The 12,346-nt window shown below is 40.1% G+C and overlaps 1 protein-coding gene and 1 long non-coding RNA gene across 6 annotated transcripts in view; one reads left to right on the top strand and one right to left on the bottom strand.

The window, feature by feature from the left end:
• Positions 1-9,771, top strand: part of dyrk1b (dual-specificity tyrosine-(Y)-phosphorylation regulated kinase 1B) — a 59,050-nt gene extending 49,279 nt beyond the window's left edge. For all 4 annotated transcript variants that reach the window (XM_077721810.1, XM_077721812.1, XM_077721811.1 and 1 more), the window contains 6 exons: positions 587-733; positions 902-1,042; positions 3,214-3,334; positions 4,139-4,321; positions 5,669-5,772; positions 8,643-9,771. In XM_077721810.1, coding sequence (XP_077577936.1) covers positions 587-733; positions 902-1,042; positions 3,214-3,334; positions 4,139-4,321; positions 5,669-5,772; positions 8,643-9,158 — 1,212 coding nt within the window. In that variant the 3' untranslated portion in view covers positions 9,159-9,771. The remainder of the gene's footprint in view (positions 1-586; positions 734-901; positions 1,043-3,213; positions 3,335-4,138; positions 4,322-5,668; positions 5,773-8,642) is intronic.
• LOC144199917 (uncharacterized) lies at positions 9,430-11,067 on the bottom strand. 2 transcript variants are annotated; one of them, XR_013327006.1, is made up of 2 exons: positions 10,348-11,067; positions 9,430-9,938 (listed from the first exon to the last, which is right to left on the bottom strand). It is a non-coding gene; the product is annotated as an uncharacterized LOC144199917 (long non-coding RNA). The 2 variants fall into 2 exon arrangements; XR_013327007.1 differs by having other exon boundaries at positions 9,430-9,935.
• Between the last annotated feature and the right edge of the window lie 1,279 nt (positions 11,068-12,346).

Below are 12,346 nucleotides of genomic sequence, written 5' to 3'. Positions count from 1 at the left end.
CTGTGATTGGCTGGCCATCAATTCAGGCAGTCCCCTGCCGTGGTTGGCTGGGATAGGCTCCAGCACCCCTCGTGACCCTTGGGATGATAAGCGGTATGGAAAATGAATGAATGATTTGAGCATAGTACCAGTGAAACTGTCATCTGTTTTTGAAGATTTTCTCATTTTCTGAACCGCTTTATCATTAGGGTCGCGGGGGGTGCTGGGGCCTATCCCTGCTGACTCCAGGTCAAAGGCGTGGGACACCCTGGATCAGTGGCCAGCCGATCGCAAGGCGCAAGGAGACAGACAACCACGCACACTCACTCTCATACGTAGGGGCAATTTAGAGGGTCCGGTCAGCCAGCCTACCATGCATGTTTTTGGAATGTGGGAAGAAACCCGCGCAGGTCCGGGGAGCACATGTAAATTCCACTCAGGGAGACGTGACCTGTATTTGAACACAGGACCCCAGAGCTGTAAGACCGACGCGCTAACCGCTTGCGCCACTGGGCCGCCCGTGTTTTGGAACATACTCTAAAAATTCTTTGTATTCAGTACCTTAATTGGGGAACTAATTCAAATGTTATTTGCATCTTCCCATCAGATCTATCAATATATCCAGAGCAGGTTTTACCGCTCCCCAGAGGTTCTGTTGGGAATGCCGTACGACCTGGCGATTGACATGTGGTCTCTGGGTTGCATTTTGGTGGAGATGCACACGGGAGAGCCTCTCTTCAGTGGCTCCAATGAGGTAAAACCACATTACTTCAACCTTATTTTACCATTACTTCTGAAGAATTAATTTTTGCCACAGAACAATCACAGAAATTATCAACTTGTTTATAACATGTTGTTTGAAAGATGCAAAATACCTGTCACAGTATATGGTTAAATACGTAAAGTGTGCATCCCTGTTTAGGTTGACCAGATGAACAAAATTGTTGAAGTGTTGGGGGTTCCTCCCAGCCACATGTTAGATGCAGCTCCTAAAGCCAGGAAGTATTTTGACAAGCTGTCAGATGGCCTGTGGACAGTAAAGAAGAACAAGGATGTTAAGAAGGTAAACCATTTCAGATCCATTTACACTTTTACCCCAACACGTAATATTCAAGCTGTTTTAAATTTTCATTGTACTTTTTTTCCATTCTTGAGGATGATGGCACATGTTGCTGCTTAGTCAAAGCATGCAAGATGAATGAAAAATCTAGGAAGGGGTGGTGTACAAAAATAGGTGTATTGCACGCTTTAACCAATAGGTGTCAATAAAATTATATTCTAGTGACTAAAATTCAAAAAAGTGCAAACGTGTGCAAGAGTAAATATAAGAATACAATTCATATTTCAGTCCCAACACATTTTAACCGGTGTATAGTTCAGTCTTTGCTGTACTTCTACAGTGACATACAAAATACTTAAACAGGCATTTTGTGTAAATGTACGTCTAACATATCAAATTGAAAAAAAAAAGAACTATCAAGGAAATAATCAGTGAAAATGTTTTAACATATAAAATAAATCAGAAGAATCCCCAAAGCTGGAAAACTATTTTGTTCTACAATGAGGAGGAAAAACGGAATCTTTTTTTACTGATTCAGAATCCTCCTGGCTCATTTACATAAACACAATTTATTTCATCCAATGAGCGTTCCGATTATATTTATGATTGAAGACATTGTTTTCATGCACACCAAAAATATTGATACGATTTGGATGTGTTCAGGCCGGGGCATGAAAAATATACATTTTTGGGTCTGAAATATATTTGTCTCGCAAAATAAATATATTTTAATTTTGGCTGCAGAAAATAAATATATTAAAATTTTCACTATAGAAAAGGATAATTTAAAATTATTAAGAAAATGTTTGTGTTACTCGTTAAGTTTCAAGGAAATGTATCACATTTCGCTACCTTTATAATTGAGTTCTGACATTGACGGGGGCGCACCGTGCTCCGGAGTGCAAAATCCCTCGGTACACCACTTTAAGGAATTAATCAAAATATATTTCAATAAATGGGCAAAAATTATATTGGCGCTTAGCTTGAAAAAAATGTTTTTTTTAAAGTGCAACTTTTTATTTAAACCCCAAAAATAACATTTTGATGACCCCTGGGACCACAACTACAAGTTCCCATCCGAAATCAAGAAGAAAATTGTGTTTTTTGTGTCCGCGGTTGTAGATATATATGAAAAAATAGAAAACTATGGGGCACTTTCCGAAACAGCATTGGATGATACGATACAAGAGACAAACTCACAATCCCAAAATGGAGTCTCACCAGCGCTTCGTTCATCTTGGTCTATGTTGAGTACAGAATAACGTTCGCAATTAGTGGTGTACAGCTCAAAGCATGCGGTCGATGTTGGGAAATGCATGAGCCAGTCAACAAGCTCTAAGTACGTGCGTGCACAGCGCACACAGCATTTGACCTTGAATTTATGGAGAAATGCGAGCAATGTGCATGCAGGCGTGTTTTTTGCGTGCATGCATTTGCAAATTTCTCGCTAATGACGGAAATGGCCAAGAAAAATTATTGGAAATAATTTTGGTTCGGCGACCAATAATTGATAATTTTTCCGCATAAACATAAATATATTTACATTGTGAATTCCCAATTGAAAATATATTTACGGCAATATACTGCAATAATTATATATTCGAGGAATTACTGTATTCCCTCGAATTTCGTGGCTTCACTACATCGCAGATTTTTTTCTGTGGGAATTTTATTTTCAATTAAAATATTTTTGTAAGTTCAGAAAAATTTGAAAATCCACGCTGAAACTCGGGGGAAGCCACTTCCTGCCCTTCGCCTGCTACTAGGACTCAGCACTTAAGTAAAAATAAATATTATTTATATATATATAATTGGCTCGCCATTGATTAGGGGTATCTCCAGCCTTGTGCACATAGTGGGCTGAGATAGGCTCGAGCACCCCCCCCCCCCCCCCTACCCCCCCATGATCCTTGCGGTTCGGAAAATTACGGAATGAATAAACCACCCCTCTCCTCTTGTTCAGAATGGATCTTGATTGGAACAGGCTTGATTGGGTTAGAATATACCGAATACAAAATCGAGTGTAACATGAAGCATTTTTATTCCAATCAGACTTTTAATTTGAATGAAAATGTCCATGTAAACGTAGTTCTAGAGTGATTAAATACGCATTTTGCAATTACATTTTCATTGTCTATCATTGGCATCTACACTTGCCATCTGTCTCTCTTTAGGAGTACAAGCCGCCAGCCACCCGTCGTCTTCATGAGGTCTTGGGTGTAGAGACTGGTGGTCCAGGTGGACGGAGAGCAGGTGAACCAGGGCATGCTCCCTGTGACTACCTGAAATTTAAAGGTAAATCTTAATCAATTTTAATTATATGTATTTTTTATAAGTAAAGGTAGCGGTAAGTAAAGGTTTATATTTCAATAAATTGGCACCGATGTGTGATCAATAATTAGAGCCAATTAGGTACTGTAGTTTCAATAAATTTAACTTTAGGGTTATAGACTAAGATATGATAGTAATTGTGATCATTATGAATATCGACTGATAATTTTTCTTATCATGATAACGAATTTTGTCATATCACCCAGCTCCACGTCCTATATAGTTATACTGAGAATCATTTCACATCTGTTATGCGAGTGGAAAGGTACTGCAATATTTACTCATATATGAGTTCAGGGTTTTTTTGTTGTTGTTAAAGGAATCTCATCTGAAATTACACCTTTTTGACTCCTTTTCATGTTCATGCTTAAATTTACCTTAGTAACACCAGAGGGCACTATTTTTCATCAATAGTGGTTAAGAGAACACTGTGCTTTCAATATAACATAAATAATGCATGTGATTAGGTTTTATAATGTAGTATCATAGTGGATAATGTAGTTGTGATGTAGCATAGTGAACAGTATTCATTTTTTTTCAAAATCCTGTTTTTGTGGGTTTTATGAGGTGGCTGACCTCAAACAAAGTGACTTTTTGAATATAAATTTTCTTTTTCATGAAATATAACAATTTGTTGTGTGTATAATCACAAAAATTTGATCTTGACAAATGTTGTATTTTCATTCTTACCATTTTTTTTTTAGAATATTATAATTTCCAAATACTTGGAATCTTTAATCATCCTGCTTTCGATTTGTCATCCTGCAGACCTAATCCTGCGCATGCTGGACTATGACCCCAAAAGCCGCATCACACCATTCTACGCCCTGCAGCACAACTTTTTCAAAAAGACCACAGACGAAGGAACAAACACGAGTTCATCAACATCCACCTCTCCTGCCATGGACCACTCCCATTCAACCTCTACTACTAGTTCTGTTTCTAGCTCTGGTAAACACACACCTTCCTATTTCCCACTCCTCACACTTCATTGTAACTAGTCAACTACAGGGTGCATAAACATAATGTAGATCCGGAGTGCTCATTACGTCGATCGCCAAGGTACTGCTGGTAGATCGCCTGAGCGTAAGATTTGATCCAGTCAGTGTTCTCGTTACCTCTGCGTCCTGCGTCTGATACGCACAGCTTTTCTTCCAGACGCACAATTTCAAGTAATGTGCTTTTTTCGGACGCAAAGAAATTTTTATCAAAAAAAAAAACCAAAACACATATATATCCGATAGCAAACCAATTTATTCCACATAATCTTTGCGAAATAATTCTCGCGTGAACGAGACTAGCAGACGCTAGCAGACGAAGGAGAGGATGCGATAGCAAGAGTTTCGTAATAGTGTAAGAAAGATAAAAAATGTTTCAGAAAAAGCAAAACAGTCTGGATTGTTATTTCGCAGTTAAAAATACAACTAGTAAGAAAAGAACTGCAGAAGATTCGATCGATGATCATGAAGCAAAACGGGGTAAGCAAGGAAAAATACGCACATTTCAAAAGACTTGGTTGCAGCTCTTCGCGTGGTTACGATATGACGAGGAAAATAATTTGATGTACTGTGCTGTTTGTACGGATAACAAGCAGGTAAATGGATTGATTGCGGCAGCTAAATGCACGAATGGCTGTGAGAGAGGTTTTTCTGTGCAGAACAGAATCCTCACAAAGAAAAGAAACAGGCTGCAAGTGGAAACTCAGCACAAACTGATGGTAGTGCAGCTGGCTAAAAGTGTGAACCATCAAAAGGCCCTGGAAAAGTGGAAAGGCTGCAAAGAGAGGAGGATCTACGAGCTGAAAGACTAGTACAATGATAAATAAACCCTAACCCTAAACCATATAATAAATAAATTAAATCCGAATGTTTATATATCGTTGTTTATGTTTTATTTGCATCCGTAGTATGTTGGGACTCGTGACAAGTTTCCTGGGACGCACAGTTTTCAGACAAGCGAATCCCTGGGACTCGCAGTGTGCCAATTGTAAAATTATCACTGGATCCAGTCTGTTAATTTCCTTCGGGACTGTAAAATGTCTTGTTTGTACCGCGACATTGCAGTGTTACCACTGCAATACGCACACTTTGTTTGAACATTCATAACTGACTCAATTCACAATCGTTAAGGTCTCATCAGGATCTAAGTGCGTACCGACAGCAGCCTCATCTAATATTTACGACCTGTCACAGCTGCTTGTTAAGGGTTCCCTTTGATGGTGAATAGCTTAATTTCGGCGCTCTGACTTTGCAATCACTGACCACCCCTCCTCCCCATTAACACTGCTCTTATTTCCAGGTGGCTCCAGTGGTTCCTCCAATGACAACCGCAACTATCGCTACAGTAACCGATATTACAACTCTGGTGTGACACATTCAGACTATGAGATGACCAGCCCTCAGGTACAAGCCCCCCACAATCTCTAACACACACACAAACACATACCGTATTCACTCACATATCAGCCGCTTTTGTCGTACAAAAATTTGATGACTGAATCGAGGGTACGGCTTGTATGCGCATAAAAAAACAACCTGCACGAAACTGCATGTTGGTGCCAACATGGCACGATGATGTCACGACAAAACGGCACCGTGACGTCACGACGCAACGGTGTCGTGACGTCATGACCCAAGCGAATACGGTGGATACGGTCATTTCTAAATAGAGAAAATATAAAACCCTAAACAAAATTTATTTTGAAGTCTGCAAATGAAATTCATAAAAAAAATAGGTATCTTGCAAAAAACGCAAAATGTTCCCGTCATTGCTCTTTTGGGGTGTGGCCATCTTAGTGAGGTCGGGGCGCTGCCGTCTACATTTTTTTTTCGCCAAGCGCGATTAGCCCTAAAAATTTGATATTTTGCAATTACAAAGACAGACATATTAACTTCCTTAAAATATTGACCGTAACAATGTGCTTTTGATCCATACAGTATCTCAGAAATATTTTTTCTTACGATTTTGCCTTCAAAGTAGCATATTTGTACTCCCTATTAAAACCATGAATGTGGAGGTGAAAATTGGGAATCAGGGGGCCGGTTTATACGCGAGAAAATGCAACATTCGAAAATTTCAAGGCAACTTTCAGTGTGCATTCCTATACATGAGTAAATACGGTATTTACAGTGGTGATCAAAAGTTTACATACGCTTGTAAAGAACATAGTGTCATGGCTTTCTTGAATTTCCAATTATTTTAACAAATCTGTTTTCCTCTGATAAAATGATTGGAACAGATACTTCTTTGTTGCAAAAAAAAAAATCATGAAGTTTGATTCTTTTATTACTTTATTATGGGAAAACAAAGTGTGACCAAATCTCCTGGGTCAAAATCTTCACCCAACAACATGAATGAGCAATTTTGGAGATTTATAAAGTTTTCTCAATGACATAAGCTCTATAGCATGGCTTTTTAACTCGGGAAAGTCACTTGGAGCTGCAGGTTTCAAGAGCAACTGTGCAAACATTTTTTTCTTAGTATAAAGATGCATGGCACTGTTTTGTCACTGCTACAATCGGGAAGAAAACGGAAGCTGTCACATGCTGCTTAGAGAACTGGTCCACGGTACCTTAAGGCTAGACTAGAACTGGGCGATATGACAAAAATTGTTATCACGATAAAAAAATAATATCAGTCTATCGATAAGTATCACGATAACTATCACATATTTGTTGTTTCAAATTTGAAACTTCAAACTTCTGTGAATAAGTAAATAAACAATTTTCCTCATTCAAATATGAAAACAACTGTTACCTTACTTAATAAAAAGAATATAAAATATCATTTTTAAAAGTATTTTTGTTGTTTTGTTCTGCTATAAAGACAAGACAACTCCGTCTTTACGCGATGACAAGTAAAAAAATAAAACCTGCAGAAATTTTGACAGGCATCTTTATTTTTAGGAATTTGCCTTCAAACCAAAAGTTGTTGTAAAAAATGAAATAAATAAAATAATCAACTGAAGACATCTTCACCATTGGTTAGCAGACTATTTTCATCATCACAAAGAGAAACTCTAAATTTACCCACATACGGCCATTTACCAATAAAATGTAAAAAGTTGGATGAACTTAACCAGTTAAAACCCAGGGTAACATGTTTTAAATTTATGTTTTCAAAACATTTACATAAAATGGGGAAGCTAACCTCAGCACACAAACACATGCACAAAAACACACATCTAAACAACTTCAAATAATGAATTCAAACTCAACATTCAGAATTCAAATTCGACTTAGCGTTAAATACAGCTCCAAAGGACTAACAGTCTCTCCATCTCCTCGTTCAGTACTCCGAGGCCATTGTAAGTAGTCGTCGCCATTAATGCTTCCTTCTGCTTCAATAGGGCAGCGCTGCTTGTAGTCAACCGTATACCACTTACTTATCTTGTTTTTCCTCGATGGATAACAGGGCCTGCTTTTTCATTTCATTTGCACCAATAATTTGAAATGAAGAACTCAGTGATGACAACTGGCGATCAAAAGACAGTTGTTGTTGTTGTTGTTGTTCTGGAAGGCTCCAAGTGCAAGTGAAACAAAATGTGCATTTAGATTTTGCTGTTGCTCAGTTGATTTTGGGTTATTAGTGTTGGTGGTTATTTTTTCCAATGGGCTAATGCTGACTGTGTGCTGCTGTCTTGGTTTTTGGATCCCCTTGAAAGAGAATTCTATTTCTACATTTTCCTGCAGCTGCAATGTTACCGGGAAAATTACAAAATAAAATAATACAGGAAATGCATTGAAGTTTTTGGGGATTTCGGAACTTGGATCTTGTTTTTGTATGTTGGAATCGTCATTTGCATATCAGAGGGTTTGTAACCGGTACATTTCATACCTAGAGGGATTCATCAGTAGAGGTACAACTGGACTATATTTCTATTGCATTTTTTAAAGAATATTTTTATGTCTGACATTTTTTCTAGCAACGAAATTGTCACCAAAATTGAAACTGCTTTGTATTCTAATTTGTTTTAGTTGAAATCGAACTGATACTGGAAAATTTGTACAGAATGTACTAAATCAGGCAAAGGCCCTTGTATCGAGTCTGCAACAGACATTTTCGAGTATCGGCAAATATCAGATTGTTGTCGACTTTATTTTCCATCATATCATCTAACTACTTCAACAAAAATATGAAGGTGTTTTATTTAAATTCTTAAATACATATGAATACTTTTTTGGCATTGATTGAGTTCATTGACTACACAATCTTAATGAGAAATAGAAGATGAGTGCGGAGAATAAACAGTGACTTTTGTGCCATCTTCCAGGCTCCATCCCAGCAGCAGATGAGGATGTGGCCAGGCAGTGATGGTGGAGGTGGGGGTCAGGACCCAGCGTACACCCAGTTGCTGCTCCACAAGCCGGCCGCATCTCAACAACACCAGCGCCACTTCCTGGACCAGACCCACCACCCCCACCCAACCTATTCCCACCACGGGAACGGCGGGCGCGGCCTGCGACAGGGCGGACAGACGGGCATTGGCGTAGCGGGTGGCCAACAGGGATCCTCGCCCCAAATGAGTGACAGCATGGATGTGGGCGTGTCCCTAGGGCTGCACCACCTGGGGGCGGTGTCTTCCATGGAGGCGTCGCAGTTTGGCTCCGCCTCCCTACCCCTCGCTTTGCCAATCGGACTGTCCGCCTTCCGGACTCGGACGGCCGCCGCCGCCCCCGGACCCCAAGCCCCGCCCCCTGAGGACTACTATCCCACTTCCAACAACAATAACCCCGCGGCAGGGGGCAGAGGGAGGCCGGACTCGGACGAGGGACCGGCCAACTCTTGATAAAACCTGAACCATGCCCTAAAGCCATACAATTTTAATTACAACTACGACAACTACACAAACAAACAGCCGGAGTTGAGAGACAAAGACATTAACTTTGTGCTGAAGGAGACAGTCTGTACTGCATGAGAGGAGGAGGATGCTGAGAAAACTCCTTTTTTTCCAGTTTTAGTTTTTTTGTCTTTTGTTGCGACTGTCATCTAAAAAGGAATGATTGTGATGAGTTTGTTTGTATTAATATTTTTATTGTTGCTTAAGATTATTTGATTCCCCCCCCCCCTGTGGTTTGAGGAGTTGTGTGTTCTAGTGGTTGTTTGAGCCTGTAGAGGAGGAGGAGGATGAACAGCATGTAGAGAACCCTTGTGTTTCTGCTTCACTCCGTTGTGAAGGAAGCGGAAGGAGAGCACACTTATCATGTTTACAGATTACAACATCAGTATGTTCTCATTAACGGCATTAAGAGGAGGTCACATCACCCACACAGACACAAACATACACTATATATCTGTATGTCCTTTCTGCAGAAAATGTGTGTAAGTCAGACACTTGGATTATTTTTGTTGTATGTTTTGGTCCTCCCTCTCTCACTCTCAGCCCAGTTGTGAAGGGTCTATAGAGAGGGAGAGAGGCAGGTGGAGGAAAGAGTAGGTGATAGGACACTGGTGCCTCTCTTGCACTCACGGGGGTCTTGCTCTCCTCCTCCTCCTCCTGTTGCTTGTTCTCCAGACAGCTCCTCCTCTCTGTGCTGCTAATCACCATGACAACTGGTCCGGATTGCTGCTAAAGATCCAACACAGATCAATAAATAAATAATACAAAAAAAAAGAATAGAAACAGAAAGTTTAAAAAAAAAATACAAAAAAACTTTTTAACCCTTCTGCTTAAGAGAAAAGGATAAAGTAAGAACCACTGCATCTCAATGTATTTATTACTATTTAACAAGAAAAAACAAACTGAAAGTAACCCTTTTTTCTGCTCTTTGTTTGGTTGCCTTCTTTCTGCAGGTGAGCTCTGATTGGCTATTGTAACAGTGACAGTACTGGTGACGTAGGAATGTCACTGGTTGTGGGGCCGGGCGGTGGGTAGGTTTGGGGGTAAAATAAAGTTGGATATATAATAAGAATAAAGAGTATACTTTTGCACACCAAAGTCAAACAAACAACAGATCTCTACTTTTATTCTTACAAACCTGATCGGTGAGTCAATAGCTTGTCAGCACGCCCCTTGGAGCAGGGCAATCTTACTTTAACAGAAATAATGAAGTGAATTTTATGTTCTCCAGCCAGCTGTTGTAAAAACTTTAGAAATGAACAAGAACGACCTGATATCATATATACGTCCAGGGACAGAGTAAGTAACTTGTAGCCATCTTGCATCAGGACTCTCGCGGGCTCCATTGAAATACTTGCAGTATGCAAAAATGCATTATTTTATCCGAACAGTTTATCCTCACAAGGGTTGTGAGGGGTGCTGGAGCCTATCAGCCAATCTCCGGACTCAAGGAGACAAACAAGTCTTCACCCTCACGCTTGTACCAAGGGGAAATTTAGAGTGCCCACCGGCTGAGTGGTTAGCGCATTGATCTAAAAAATTCTGTGGTACTGGGTTCAAATACAAGTCGATCCTCCTGTGTGGATTTTGCATGTTGTCCCCAGGCCTGTGTGGGTTTTTTCCAGGTACTCCAATTACCCCCCACATTACAATAACATGCATGGTCAGGGGATGGGACACTATGAGTGTGGATGTGAATGGTTGTCTATCTCCTTGTGCCCTGTGTTCAGCAGGCCACAGATTCAGGGTGTCCCCTGTCTCCAGCCCAAAGCCAGCTGGGATAGGATCCAGCACACCCGCGACTCTTGAGAGGATAAGCTGTTTAGAAAGTGAATGAATGAGATAAGGAATTAATACATTGCACCTTAATAATTGAGTCCTGTTAAGTGCTTTAGTCACGGATGTTTGACACCTGGACAAATAGAGCAAAAAAATGAGGATACGACAAATTACGTGAGGGTGCATGCGTATAACTGCGTAGTATACAGACGCTCCCCTACTTACGAACATTGGAGTGACGAACAACGGTACATACGAACATGTCTGCGCGTTGCGCACATGTCGAAAAATGTTCATAAGTTAGATTTTGTATTGCGCGCCTTTTTCCAAGTAGTGCTTCTTTCCGCCGCTAATATCGACGCCTTGCGCTGTGAGAGCTCAGCTCACCCAGCATCCACCTTCCTCTGCCCAGTTCGTTGCAGTGCGTAAATGTGTGAACATATCTACAGTGCGCAAAGAACTTTTTTTCATTTTTATCATTAAATATCTCGTGCATCCATTATTCAATATGGTTGGTTGAAAGCGAAAGGCTTCTAGTGAGCGAGGTGCAAGGGAGAGGCAAGCCATTTCATTTGAAACGAAAGTGGCAATAATAAAGAAGCTTGATGTGCGCGAGAAAGTACTGATCGTTGCACGGGAATACTACAACTTGAATCGTTCGCCCGTCAGTTCCATTTATAATGCGTGAACGGTGCAGTGCCGATGCAATCGACGATCATGAGCAAAAGAAGAGGGAAAATCATAGAAGAGATTGAGAAACTTCTCACCATTTGGCTCGAGGATCTGCAGCAGCGGCATAGTAATCTCTCTCTCTCTCTCTCTCTCTCTCTCTCTCTCTCTCACTCTCTCTCACTCTCTCTCACTCTCTCTCTAATGTATTTATACAGTACTGTATGTATTCTCTCCATTTTGTTAAATGTTTTTTCAGTACAAACCAATGCTGGTTGCTTATACAAGCCTTAGACATACAAATGTACTTGTATAATCCTTCAATATACTTATATAGGCCTTAAACATAAATTATAATACAAAATATAGCACTGAAGAAAGTTACGAACAAATTTACCTTATGAACAATCGCTCGGAACGTAACTCGTTCGTTAGTAGGGGAGGATTATATGACAAAACACCCATTCGAGGTAACCTAGTATACATTTATATATGTATGTATAATACCACAATATTATGGGGCGACTTCAGAGACAACATCACAAGACACCTTTTCAATTACAATAATTTCGTTCTTCGTTTTCCATACTCGTTAGAGAAATTACCTTCCCTCACTTAGTTGTCAGAGCACGTCTCCAAATGTAGACTAGCATTTCCGCCCAAAAATATTTAGTGTCACAGTTAAATGA

This window comes from Stigmatopora nigra, chromosome 7 (assembly GCF_051989575.1).
Source record: "Stigmatopora nigra isolate UIUO_SnigA chromosome 7, RoL_Snig_1.1, whole genome shotgun sequence".
Lineage (NCBI taxonomy): Eukaryota > Metazoa > Chordata > Actinopteri > Syngnathiformes > Syngnathidae > Stigmatopora > Stigmatopora nigra.
This window is presented reverse-complemented; position numbering and strand designations above follow the sequence as displayed.